The sequence below is a fragment of the Eleutherodactylus coqui genome, chromosome 13 (assembly GCF_035609145.1).
Source record: "Eleutherodactylus coqui strain aEleCoq1 chromosome 13, aEleCoq1.hap1, whole genome shotgun sequence".
In the NCBI taxonomy this organism is placed as follows: Eukaryota; Metazoa; Chordata; class Amphibia; order Anura; family Eleutherodactylidae; genus Eleutherodactylus; species Eleutherodactylus coqui.
This window is the reverse complement of record NC_089849.1, coordinates 112,763,362-112,777,452: the sequence shown is the minus strand read 5'-3', so window position 1 is coordinate 112,777,452 and position 14,091 is coordinate 112,763,362. Positions and strand designations below refer to the sequence as shown.

General features: G+C 42.9%; 1 protein-coding gene across 1 annotated transcript; it reads right to left on the bottom strand.

Moving 5' to 3' along the window:
- Positions 1–4,707: 4,707 nt before the first annotated feature.
- On the bottom strand, positions 4,708–12,824 carry LOC136587435 (ribosome-binding protein 1-like). Its single transcript, XM_066586002.1, has 3 exons — positions 12,707–12,824; positions 6,634–7,514; positions 4,708–4,746 (listed from the first exon to the last, which is right to left on the bottom strand). The coding sequence occupies exons 1-3, from the start codon at positions 12,822–12,824 to the stop codon at positions 4,708–4,710; spliced, it is 1,038 nt and encodes a 345-aa protein (XP_066442099.1).
- Positions 12,825–14,091: the final 1,267 nt, after the last annotated feature.

The window sequence follows — 14,091 nt, the reverse complement described above, 5'->3', positions numbered from 1 at the left end:
CAAATCCATGTGTCTGCGGACGTGCCAAAACACTTTGAAAGCAATGGGCTGCCGGCAAGCCCTGCGGTGATTTTCGAGGCAGGGCTTTAAATATAAGTCCTTCCCTGAAAATCATACCTAGCATGTGTAAAAAAATATATATACTCACCTCTCTGCCGCTGGATTCTACAAAGAAGCTCAAGGCCTTGTAGGTGGCCACAGTTCTAAATAAGGCCAGCTGTCCGTATATCGGTTGTGCCTGGCCAGTGTTTTCATGCTAGAACCAGACACAACTCATGCTAATTTGGTGCAATTTTTACACTGGTCCATTGCCCGAAAGAAAAATGCTTCATACGATGTTTTTGTGACCGGCACAGATATATGCTGGATTCTATGAGTTATCCCACTGCAAACTATTGGATCAGTTCCGGAATCAAAGAACGTGTGAGAACCAGGCTTAATAGAGGAGGGTTATAAATGATGGTGTCTGCCGAATCAGAATGTCCTAATACGGTCTTTGAAAATTGGTTTACTAAACCAGACAACAATTGTAAGGTACTCTTGCATCTCATATAGTTAAAGTCTAATAATGCAGCATGGATGAGATTCGGTAGATGGAATGTAGAGTTTATAGAACTGATGGTAAGAAAAATAATAACCTTAAAGGGCCACACTGGTGGAAACACATTTTTCCATCTTTACCGTCCTCACGTGATTGCATGGGATACTCTGAAGGTCTCCTGTGTATCCCAGCCACTTCCCTGCAGTGTAGCCCCTTATCAGAGATCATCTTGGTGCTGAAAGATTTTGGCTTCGCTTTCACATCTATCCCATGATGCATCAGCTATACCATTTTTTTCTGCAGAGAGGAGGGGTGTGTGTAATTATCATTATCTCTTGTAGTCTTCGAAGTAAGCTACAGCTACATAATTATGCAGTCAGGGGGATGAGCCATGATCTCCTCTATTATAACTGTGCAACAGGAGCTGTGTGATCATCATCAATAAGGTCATGTGTAGCAGCATCACACAGAATTAGAAAATGACTAGAACATTAATACATAACTCCCAAGCAGGTCTGAGCTGGCCAAAACTGAGATCACATGACCACCCAGGGAATAATAGGCCAGGAGTTTCAGATAGTAAAAAATGCTATCTTTTCTCCTTAGGGAGAGCACCTAGAAGGTGAGTGAGGAGACTTATAAGGCCGTTCATGCTCCTCTGAGTAATATGCAAATAAGGCAGATGGAACAATATCTCATATTACTCAGAGGAGCATGAATAAGTCTCCTCACTCTCTCACCTTCTAGGTGTCTCCAAAGGAGAAAAGATAGCGTTCCTGATCCATGTCAAAGGCCTCTGGCTAGCCAAGCCAGAAACCTACTGCACACTGATGAGGAGGAATCACCGTGAAACAGCTGTCTGTGTATGGATTCAATTCCCAGTCATTGTTACAGGGCTTGTATAAAGAGTCTAACATTGTCTTGCAGGAATGCTGCCTTCCAATAGCTGGCGCTGTAGAGGCATTGTTCCATCTCCTTTATTTGCAGATAGTAAGAAATAACTAACCTAGGTTACACTAGTACACTTATATATACTGGGCGGACAGCTACATAACAAATTAATTTTAAAAAAATCACCGGATTGGTCCTTTAATGATGTTATGAGCTACTATACTACTTTGCTACTTTGATGTCTACTCCTTGACCTACAGAATTCCGAACCATTAGGCCATCAGAGATTTCAGTTTAGAACCCATACTTCATGGATGACAGATCATTGGATTTTCCCTTACTTTTCCTCTGGTATTATAGAGCCATTCACGTAATAAGTTCCATGTTATAGTTCTTTTTTGATCTCTGTGAATAGTTGGGAAGTCTCAGATTTGTTCGGTCTCATTCTGGAACCAGTGTCCACTTTGGAGACCCCTGAAACGTGTCATGTTGCTGATCCCTGATGTAAAGCATTATAAATCTGTTAATAATTGCTTGACATCTGAAAGTGTCCGAAGAGCAAAACTGCAGGGCATGTCAATGCCAACGTTTCGCTGCCATGGTAGACAGAGTACATATTGTATTTATTGGCTCCGAAACACAGAGATCGCTTCTATAGGCTTCTGTGGAGGAGTTTACCTTTAGCGGAGGCACCATTCAACTTCAGCTAATGTTTGAAAAACAGAATGGCATCATCCACAGCGAAATCGAGCTGACAAGCTTTCCAGACTGGGCGGAGCGTGTACTCTAGGGTTTACGATATATAGAACTTTTATGCTCAAGAGCTGATAAATGGCTTAGTCATTATTTAAATTTCGGGAAGAGAACTATGCTTGTAATAGGATTTTAATGTATTCCAGACTCTCTTGTTTGCACTGTTGGTAGAAACTAATGTTCCCTTCCAATTCTTGTTGGCCGATGATTTACAGAATATTACCTAAATAGCTATAAGGATATGACTCTGTCTTCATTCCCGAGTTAAGCTGAACCTTCTCCAGACACCATGAATTTGCCAGTGCTTGGAATTGGCAGAGGTATGGTTTTGATATGACTTTAGGAGGAAACCACAGAAAAACTTGCAAGTGCCCTGGCAACTTTTAGAGTCTGTGTTTCTTTCCTTCCTTTAAGACTGAGGCAATATCCTTAAGTCGGTAAACAGATATCTTCCATGTGCTCCCTTGGGAACAGAGCTACATGGTGGGCATCAAAAGGGCAACCACTAGACTGTGCCCAGAATAGAAGAGGTGCAACTTAAGTAAGGGGAAGATATTTTTTTTGTATTTTTTACATATATTTTGTTAGCTTGGTTAATCAAACTTAACATTTTTAGTTACTGATATCATTATCAAGCCAAAAAGTCATTACAGTGGGCTTTACTGTAACAAGACAGTAACGGTAGTTTCACACAGTTTTGGGGGGAAGCTCTATTGTAGTTTTTGACGTTTTTTAGAGCTAAAGCCAGAAGTGGATCCAGCAGGAGGGAGAAGTATATAAGCCCTTTCTTTATGTTTACCGTTCCTTCTGTATCCGCTTCTGGATTTGTCTCAAAAAATGTCATTAAAAACTACCACAAAAGTTGAGTTTTTTCCCTAAAAACACTGCCTGTAACCCCCTTATCTATGAAATAAAACTCTATGCACGGTTGCATAAAATGCAAAAGTCCAACGATACTTCTAGCTTGCTTGAAAGCATTTTAGGTGGATTATTTTTTCAGTCTATCAAAAAGTTACTGTCAGGCACACAGCAGTTTCAGAGAGTTGTGTGAAGGATAAGTCCAGCTTCGAGCAGTCTTTTGCAGTTTTGCTGGCTGGTCTATGATTAAGATTTCCGCTTGTTCTGGTTATGAAAACAACATAAAATCAGCAGATCAGACACGTGATTATTGTAGTTAAGGCATGTAGACAAGGACTCATTCAGGTACCATTCTTCATTAAGCTAATCATATCCTTGACTTTTGGATGAGTGATGGCCAAAATGAGATTAGGAAATCGTTGTCTTAACACAAATAAAAGCAGAGTAGGAGGAACACATAAAATATAATTAGTATATTGGGGGATAGAGCATGGCCCCAGGGTCTGTAATACAACAAGGCTAAAGCATAAAAAATATGCAAGCCGATTTCCTAAAGCAGAATGTATTACCTGGAAGGGTATGGGCACTTAATGGCCAACTACCATACAGTCTGTAAACTTATGTGTGCAGATGAAAAGCTGTATGAGGGGTGACTGAAAAGTTCTTGGCCCACCCAATAAAAGTTGTCAGTAGTCCAAATGTTTATGGCTATTTGTAGAACGTTTCTTCCTGCATGGCAAAAAAGTCCTCCACTGCAGCCATGATGTCATCATCTGATCGAAAATGGGTTCCAGCTAGATGTTTCTTGAGCTTAGGGAAGAGATGAAAGTCAGAGGGGGCCAAATCCGGTGAATAAGGTGGGTCCCGAAGCAGTTCGAAGCCACTGTACTCAATGGCAGACATCGCGATGGTGGATATGTGTGCGGGCGCATTGTCCTGATGAAAGAACACTCGTTTTTCAACATCTGACGCATTTCACTTTGATGGCCTCCTTCAAAGGCATTAGTGGAGCAGCATATAATGCTCCGTTCACTGTTTTTACCTTTTTCGAGGTATTCAGTCAGAATAACACCCCTCAAATCCCACAAAAAAGAGAGACCATCACCTTGCCAGCTGATGGGACTGACTTGAACTTCTTAGGGGTGGGTGAGGAGGGGTGTTTCCATTGTTTCGATTGAACCTTGTTTTCAGGTTGAAAGTGGTGAACCCATGTTTCATCCATTGTCACAAAACGTTTGAGAAATGTCACAGGATCTGCCTCAAATAGGGTCAAGTTTTCGGTGGACCTGACGTGTCTCTGGTGTTTGTTTTCTGCTGTCAACATTCTTAGGACCCATTGACATGAGACCTTGTGCATGCCAAGTACAACTCTTATGATGTGTCCAACGCGTTCCTGAGATATGCCCACCCTCTCAGCAATGTAGCGTTCTGTCACACGCCGTGACGTTTTCCCCCGTACTGGCCGTTACCAGTCTTCCACTGCGAGGTGCATCCTGGACAGAGGTGTCGCCCCGCTTGAATTCTGCCACCCACTTTTTCACAGTGGAATAGGAAGAGGTATTCTCCCCTAATGTTTCGATCATGTCATTATGGATCTCCTGTGCACTCATGCCCTTTTTCAGCAGGTATTGGATGACCGCACGCTTGCTCTCTTTTTCCATTTTTCAGGCTGTGTACACCTCGGACACTTCAAACTCCAACATCTGAAACAAAAACAAGATATTAATGAAAAATTTGGTATGTAACCCAGCAAAGGCATGTACTATTAGTTGCTGAACTGACATTCGGCTAGGACAAGTATTCCATGGGTGGGCCGAGAACTTTTAAGTCACTCCTCGTATTTGTCATTTCCCATCACACAACTAACAGATTGGCAATACTCTCACTCAAGGCCCTTTTACACGGAACGCGTATCGTTCAGAAAATCGTTCAAATGAGCGAAAATGAGCAATAATTGTTCAGTGTAAACGCAGCCAACAATGAAAGATAAAACGTTTGTTTTTTGTTTGTCGTTCATGTTATGCAGTATAAATATCATCGTTGCTCGTTCACTAATCGTTCCGGTTAACCGGCGCTCGTTCAGTCGTTATGAGTCACTTCCACAGAGAACGTGAACGACTGAACAATGATGTACCTGCTGTATAAAGAGGCTGCCCAAGCGAATGAGCGAACTCTGACACGGTTGGGTCATTCAAATGATATATCGTTTGGTGTAAATTGACCATTAGGACTCCTTCATATGGGCTTATGTGCTTTTGCGCACTCTTCAGCACAACGTATTTGCTTTTTTGCTAGCATATCGGCATATCTTACTGTACTTTTCGTGCATGCAGGACATGTTGATTTGCATGCGGCAGATGAACGCGCCACATGTCAAATGGCTATTTAGCTTAATGAGTTCGACCTACCCAACCAACTTAGGGCCGTTGTGATCCTGTTTTCTCTACTGGCTCTACGCAATGCAGGCACTCGCTTCCTGAGCCTTTCCTTCCTGCTCAGCTTACTATGCAGCAGAAAATTGTCCTTTTTATGTTAGTGCATCAACTAATCAGTAAGTGTCCAAGGAAAATGTTCAATTCCGTTGTGCCAAATTTTGGTGCAATTTCTGGCACATCTTTTCCATTCTAGCTCTATGGCGATGTTACACATCAGTGTGGGTCCTTACAGATAGAGTATAAGAAAAAAAAGTGCTTGATTTCATACTATTAAAATGCAATATACACTGTTACTGGTAGTAATATGGGTCGGGAAGGGTATCGCTTCTTCTTAAGGAGAGCACCTAGAGCTACCCTTCCTGACCAACGTCACTGGCCTCTCACTAGCCAAGCCAGAAACCTAATGCACACTGAAACACCCCGAAACAGCTGTATGTCTATGGATTCTGCCTTGGTTTTTAATTCCCAGTCATTTTTATAAGGCTTGCATAAAGAGTTTAACATTGACTTGCTGGAATGCTGCCTTCCAATTGGTGGCGCTGTTGAGGTATTGTTCTATCTTCCTTATTTGGTAGTAATGTAGAATGCTGAACCTGGATCTGTCTGATTGCCAGCAGGGGTAACAAAGGATTTTTTTCCACCTTATGGTGAAGGGGGTCATCATACCCTAAATAGTAATTGAATAATTAATAGTCCCGTAAGTCTAAACTGAGTCTGCACTTGGAGGACGTATGATTAGAGAGATGCAAGATCAGAATAGCCCTGATGACAGCTGAGTGGGGCGCTGGTAATGCCGGCTCATGGAAGGCACAGTGTATTTCATTTCAGATCAGCTGAGAATCTTGTGCTGTTTCCCAGTGATTGCAGATTACTTCAGTACAGCAACGTCTTCCTGCCCAAACCGCACAGTAGCTTCATGGAACATATTCGCAAACCCTCCCGGAGATTTACACTTAGTGTAAGTGATAGCTAGGAAGACAGAACATTTCCTAACTGATTCTTAGAAAGGAAACAAACTTCTTAGAACTGCAAAGAAGATAATTTACACCCAGTCAGTCTTGGCACAATTAAAATGTAGTTATTTTGAGCTAAAATGTGTAATATTAAGACAAAACACGGCTCAGAACAGATGGGTCCTTCATTAGTGGGTCTAACATTAGTGGGTCCATCATTAGTGGGTCCATCATTAGTGGGTCCATCATTAGTGGGTCCAACATTAGTGGGTCCATCATTAGTGGGTCCATCATTAGTGGGTCCATCATTAGTGGGTCCATCATTAGTGGGTCCTTCATTAGTGGGTCTAACATTAGTGGGTCTATCATTAGTGGGTCCATCACTAGTGGGTCCTTCATTAGAGGGTCCATCACTAGTGGGTCTATCATTAGTGGGTCCTTCATTAGAGGGTCCATCACTAGTGGGTCCATCATTAGTGGGTCTAACATTAGTGGGTCCATAATTAGAGGGTCCATCATTAGTGGGTCTAACATTAGTGGGTCCATCATTGGTGGGTCCATCATTGGTGGGTCCGTCATTGGTGGGTCTATCACTAGTGGGTCCATCACTAGTGGGTCCTTCATTAGAGGGTCTATCACTAGTGGGTCCTTCATTAGAGGGTCCATCATTAGTGGTTCCTTCATTAGTGGGTCCATCATTAGTGGGTCTATCATTAGTGGGTCTATCACTAGTGGGTCCTTCACTAGTGGGTCCATCATTAGTGGGTCCATCATTAGGGAGTATATCACTAATAGGTCCTTCATTTGAGGGTCCATCACTAGTGGGTCCTTCATTAGTAGGTCCATCATTAGAGGGTCCATCATTAGAGGGTCCATCACTAGTGGGCCCTTCACTAGTGGGCCCTTCATTAGTGGGTCCATCATTAGTAGGTCCATCATTAGAGGGTCCATCACTAGTGGGCCCTTCATTAGTGGGTCCATCATTAGTAGGTCCATCATTAGAGGGTCCATCATTAGTGCGTCCTTCATTAGTGGGTCCATCATTAGAGGGTCCATCATTAGAGGGTCCATCATTAGTGCGTCCTTCATTAGTGGATCCATCATTTAGTGGCGCAAGGATAAAATCCAAGCAGGATATTAGGATTGTCCAAAATCAGCGCAGAGTAAGAGCACTAAGCAATGATTTTGCCCTGTCGTCATACAGTAGCATGAAAATCATGAAATACTTAGTAATCCTACGATGAAGAACTTCCATTGTTAAAGGGTTGCCCAAGTTCTAATTTATAGGCAAAAGCCCTTCTGTATGAAGTACATAACAAATAGTGATATACTCGCAGCTACCACTATATCCTGCTGGGACAGCCTGTAAACGTGTAGTCAGAGGAGAGACCTGCAGCAGTGCCAGGGGACACAGCGGGGCGGGGTGAGGTGAGTATATCACTTCTTATTTTAATTCCTGCAGAAGGGGTTTTATCTATAAATTATAGCTTTACGTCCCATAAAATATGAGGGCATGGACTGTAATAGTGTCTTCTCCTTCTGGACTTTTAACCCTTTAAGGACCAAGCACCGCAAACTTACAGCACTTGGTCCTGGACTTTAATGCCGTCCGATAGTAAAAATAAGTCGTGGTACTAAGGGTGAAAACACACAGGCGGATTTGAACCGCCTCTGTATTCTGCAGGAAATACCGCCCATAGCATGCAATACAAAAGTGATTCTTCATGCACACGAGAGGAAACCCATTGCGGTTTCCGCTCGTGGATGAAAAATTGCAGCATGCTCCATTATCCTAAGGATTCCACACAGACAGCTTCCATTGAAGTCAATGGAATCCATCTGACCCACGGCCTGTCCGCAATTGACATCGTGGAAGGGCCACGGATTCTACAGGAAGCAGGAGCTTAAGAAAAAAAATTTGTACTGCGGACCATCCACAGTACAGAAAAGAAGAAAATACAGGTACGTGTGGATGCCAGCTAGGTACAGGGATAGATTCCGCTGCGGGCTCCCGGATGCAGAATCCGACCCGCCCGTGTGCATGCGGCCTAAAGCTCCGGCAATGCAGTCGAGGAACTGGAAAAGGCAGAAGCAGTTTTTAACCCCTTCTGCCTTCTCAATGAGTGCTACACAAGTGCGTTCCAATACCTTAGACACATGCGCAGTACAGCTCTGAGTACGGCAAGCCGGAAGACTTGACGCTGATCGATTACATCAGTGTATGGTCGACTGGCGTTCAGCGCTATTCAGCTTGGTCTTCAGCTCCACAACGTAAGCGAGTAGATGTATATAAAGGAGAATATCTTGATCACATTATATGCTTGAGAAGGGCGTCGATTTGAACGCCGTAACGTCAATGTTACTTGTATTTGAATATTTTTTAATACATTTTTGGAAATTGGGTAACAGACCCTAAGAGATTCATTATAGCGCCCAGGGATCGACAACAGGAGCGCGGAAGATTGGTGTTTTTTCATCCTTTGAATGAGTGCTATGTAGTGAATAGAGAAAGTAGAAACGAACATGTAACCGCCGGGTGCGCCCTGCCACAGCAGAGATGTAGGGGCCTATCAGACCCACATCAGCCCTGTTAGTAACTGCTGTCACATCAGGGGGATGTTTTTTCCCAGTAACTGGATGTAGTTCCTATGGATGCCCCAGTTGAAGTGGAAAAAGGTGGGGGAAAAAAAATCTGTATGTGAATGACCGGCAGAGGTCTTGTTTGACATCTTGAAGGACAAAGGTGTTAAAAAAGTAGTTACAAAACTAAATGACAGAAATTACACAAGAGTGTCTGTCCCTTTTAAACCGATTCAGCCTTAAGGGGTTAAAGTAATAAATACAAGATTGCAAATTGTAACTTTTCATCTCCAGTTAGAAAGAAAAGAATAGTTTAACTGCACAAACATCCACTTGGCCGGTGTCACATGGGTGGAAGTGCATTTACACGTGCATTTGAACGATAAGCGTAGCATTTTTGCCCGTACCGTGCGTGTTTTACTGTATTTTTGTGCACATGTGGTGCGTATTTGCACGTACAAAAATACACACAAGCATGTTTCCTTTGATTTCAATGGAAAATTAACCTAACTTAGTATTATATGTGCTATGCCTGTGCGCAATACACATGAAAGCAGAACATGCTGCTAATCTTCTTCTGCAAATGAAATGTGCGCAATAAAGGCTCATGTGGACAAACCCATTGAAATCAATTGGTTCTATTCACTGTGTATTGCATGTGCAATAGGATGCACAAATGGGTTTGTCTGAATAAGCCCTTAGTAGGTGAATTTTTGAGCAGACTAAGGGGTCTTTCACATGAGCCTATGTGCAAGTGTATTTGTCCATGCAAAGATTGTGTGTGCAATATGCAGAGAATAGAACGCATTGATATCAATGGCTTTGTTCTCCTTTTTCATATTTTGCGCACACAAAAAAATAGAACCTGCTCTATTTTCTGCGCATTTGCACACCAAAGGGTCCCATAGAAATCTATGGTCGGTGCACAAAAGCACGCGCGATAAGCAATGCACACAATACAGTGCAATTCCATGAAAAAAAAGGAACACATCTGGACCTCATTAGGTTAAATAGCCTTTTAAATCACGGTGGGGATGTGTCCCGTGCTAATGTGAACATGCCCTGTGAGAGCAAAAAGCACAGTAAAATGCGCCAATATGCAAGCAAAAGCACCTCATTCATAGCGCAAATGTGTTGCGCTTAGGAGCATGCAAAAACACATATGCGCATGTGAAGAAGCCCTTAGGCTGGACTCGCATGAGGGTAAGCGTATTTGTGCATGTTTTTGCGGAGCGGGCGTAGTGTATTTAACATCAATACTGTACTTTTTGTGTCCATGGGCAATTGTGGACGCAAAAAAAAAAAACACATACCGATGCTCTCAGCAACTAGTTTAATGAGTTCAAATGAACACAAGTACGCAGAGCATGCTGCATATTATTTTGCACAAACAAATTGCAAATACGTGCATGTGAACGAACCCATTGAAATCTATAGGTTCGATTTTCTGCATATTGTGCGCACAATTTTTTCAGGCGTAAATGCACTCTTGTAAATCCGGTCTAAGAGAAGAGGAACATTCATGAGAACGCAAAGAGGCTAAATGATCTATATGATCTATTAGGGGTTGTGAACATTACATAAAGATGATAGAGTGATTCTGCACTCTGGAAGACTATCAGTGTCCATTGAAAGTAATGAATGCTCACTGATTTCAAAATGGAGTCAAGATACTGTAGCACCTTCCCACCAGAGATACTGTAGCACCTTCCCACCAGAGATACTGCAGCACCTTCTCACCAGAGATACTGCAGCACCTTCTCACCAGAGATACTGCAGCACCTTCTAACCAGAGATACTGTAGCACCTTCTCACCAGAGATACTGTAGCACCTTCTCACCAGAGATATTGTAGCACCTTTCCATCAGAGATACTGTAACTTCTTCTCACCAGAGATAATGTAGCACCTTCTCACCAGAGATACTGCAATCCTTCTCATCAGAGATACTGTAGCACCTTCTCACCAGAGATACTGTAGCACCTTCACACAAAAGATATTGCAGAACCTTCTCACTGGAGATACTGTAGTATCTTCTCACCAGAGATACTGTAGCACCTTCTCACCAGAGATACTGTAGCAACTTCCCATCAAAGATACTGTAGATCCTTCCCACCAGAGATACTGTAGCACCTTCCCAACAGAGGTACTGTACCATCTTTTTACCAGAGATACTGTAGCACCTTCTCACCAGAGACACTGTAGCACCTTCTCACCAGAGATACTGTAGCACCTTCTCACCAGAGATACTGCAGCACCTTCTCACCAGAGATACTGTAGCAACTTCCCACCAGAGACACTGTAGCACCTTCTCAGCAGAGATACTAAAGCAACTTCGCAGCAGAGATACTGCAGCACCTTCTCACCAGAGATACTGTAGCATCTTCCCACCAGAGATACTGTAATCCTTCTCATCAGAGATACTGTAGCACCTTCTCACCAGGGACACTGTAGCACCTTCTCAGCAGAGATACTGAAGCAACTTCGCAGCAGAGATACTGCAGCACCTTCTCACCAGAGATACTGTAGCACCTTCCCACCAGAGATACTGTAGCACCTTCCCACCAGAGATACTGTAGCACCTTCCCACCAGAGATACTGTAGCACCTTCCCACCAGAGATACTGCAGCACCTTCCCACCAGAGATGCTGCAGCACCTTCTCACCAGGGACACTGTAGCACCTTCCTACCAGAGATACTGAAGCAACTTCCCACCAGAGGTACTGTAGCACCTTCTCACCAGGGATACTGAAGCAACTTCCCACCAGAGATACTGTAGCACCTTCTCACCAAAGATACTGTAGCACTTTCCCACCAGAGATACTGTAGAACCTTCTCACTAGAAATACTGCAGCCCCTTCTCACCAGAGATCCTGTAACTTCTTCTCACCAGAGATACTGTAATCCTTCTCATCAGAGATACTGTAGCACCTTCTCACCAGAGATACTGTTGCACCTTCTCACCAGAGATACTGGAACACCTTCTTACCAGAGATATTGTAGCACTTTTCCATCAGAGATACTGTAGCACCTTCTCACCAGAGATACTGTAGCACCTTCTCACTAGAGATACTGTAGCACTTTCCCACCAGAGATACTGTAGAACCTTCTCACTAGAAATACTGCAGCACCTTCTCACCAGAGATACTGTAACTTCTTCTCACCAGAGATACTGTAGCACCTTCTCACCAGAGATATTGTAATCCTTCTCATCAGAGATACTGTAGCACCTTCTCACCAGAGATACTGTAGAACCTTCTCACCAGAGATACTGTAGTATCTTCTCACCAGAGATACTGTAGTAGCTTCTCACCAGAGATACTGTAGCACCTTCCCATCAAAGATACTGTAGATTCTTACCATCAGAGATACTGTAGCACCTTCCCAACAGAGGTACTGTAGCATCTTTTTACCAGAGATACTGTAGCACTTTCTCACCAGAGATACTGGAGCACCTTCTCACCAGACATATGGTAGCACCTTCCTATCAGAGATACTGTAGCACCTTTCCACCAGAGATACTGGAGTACCTTCTCACCAGAGATACTGTTACGTCTTAGCACTAGAGATACTGTAGTATCTTCGCACTAGAGATACTGTAGTATCTTCTCACAAGAGTTACTGCAGCAGCTTCTTACCAGAGATACTGTAGCACTTTCTCATTAGAGATACTGTAACACCTTCGCACTAGAGATACTGTAGTATCTTCTCACAAGAGATACTGTAGCCCCTTCCCAGCAGATATACTGTAGCAGCTTCTTCACATTTGTACTGGAGCACCTTCTCACAATGGCTTTGATAACTGGACTGCCCATGACTATTTGATCTCAGTTGGACTTGCAATTTGGAAAGTTTTTGTCTAACCCAGGCTGTCCCTATAGAGAGTGATTCCATGAACACATTGCTGATTTACGGATGCCACGCGCCTTCATATATAATATCAGCATTGTGGGTAATGTTCAAAAAGATTGCACATGCCTTTTCATTATCGTAATGCATAGCAGCAAGAAGTCACCCCACATTTCCAATCATGCCATTCATTTTTTTGATGGGTGAGGCACATGTAAGTGGTGAGCACTTTATGAAAGTTGTGCTGTGGCTTAACACTTGACTCTCACAAGAAGAGGTCTCTGCAAATTATCAGAATTATCACACCAGCTGATAGCACTGTAGTTTCCAATCGAGGTAGATGACATCTCCAATAAGAGATTTGCTAGATTGTTCTGCATTCCTACCATATGAATAGTAGCAATATTACACTATGGTATGAAAATGTTATTTTTTCTGGTTGCCAGTGCAATTCATTTTCTCATTGTCCATGGAAAATCAAATAATCTGGTGGTTATTTGATAAAGTAAAAGAGACACAAAGAAACCTTTAAGGTGAAGTAAAATAATCTTTCGCTTTCACTTAAGGAGACATTGACCATTGGGAATGATATAAAGAGGGGTGGAAAACCAAAAAAGCAAAGAAAGCAAACATTGGCATAATTAAGTTTTGGTTCAGCCCTGAAGACAGCAAGGCGAAGCTACTGAAGAGAAGAAAAAAGTTTATTGGAAAGTGTGGGTTGGGGTTACATATCATGTAACATTTCTGTAACATGCACAAACCACTAAGGAAGGGCTTCTCTTGTCTACTCTATAACGTGTCAACTGAGATTGTAGGACTGTATCAGGTACTGTGTTACCAATCCCCTGTGCCTTACAGGCTTATTGGGTAAATCATATTGCTGGGACTGATGAAAAGGTCAAGAATAGTTCCTTTGTATCAAGGATTCACAGGGAAACACACTACTGCTGATAAACTGGGAACACTATTTAGTAATTAGCCATTTTGACCTTTTCTATCCAGCACCATTAGGGCACGTTCAGAATGGGCTGGAAATGTTGTGGATTTTCTGTGCAGATCTGCATGCGGAAGATATGTAGTAGAATACAGTAAGGCCGCCTGTCCACGGCCGCAACGGAATATCACTGCGGGGGAGGAGCACTAAAAGGTCTCCGCGATGAGCCTATATTAATGATAGGCTCACTGCGGATAATCGCGGCAAATCACGGCATGCTGCGATTTTAATCATGCGAG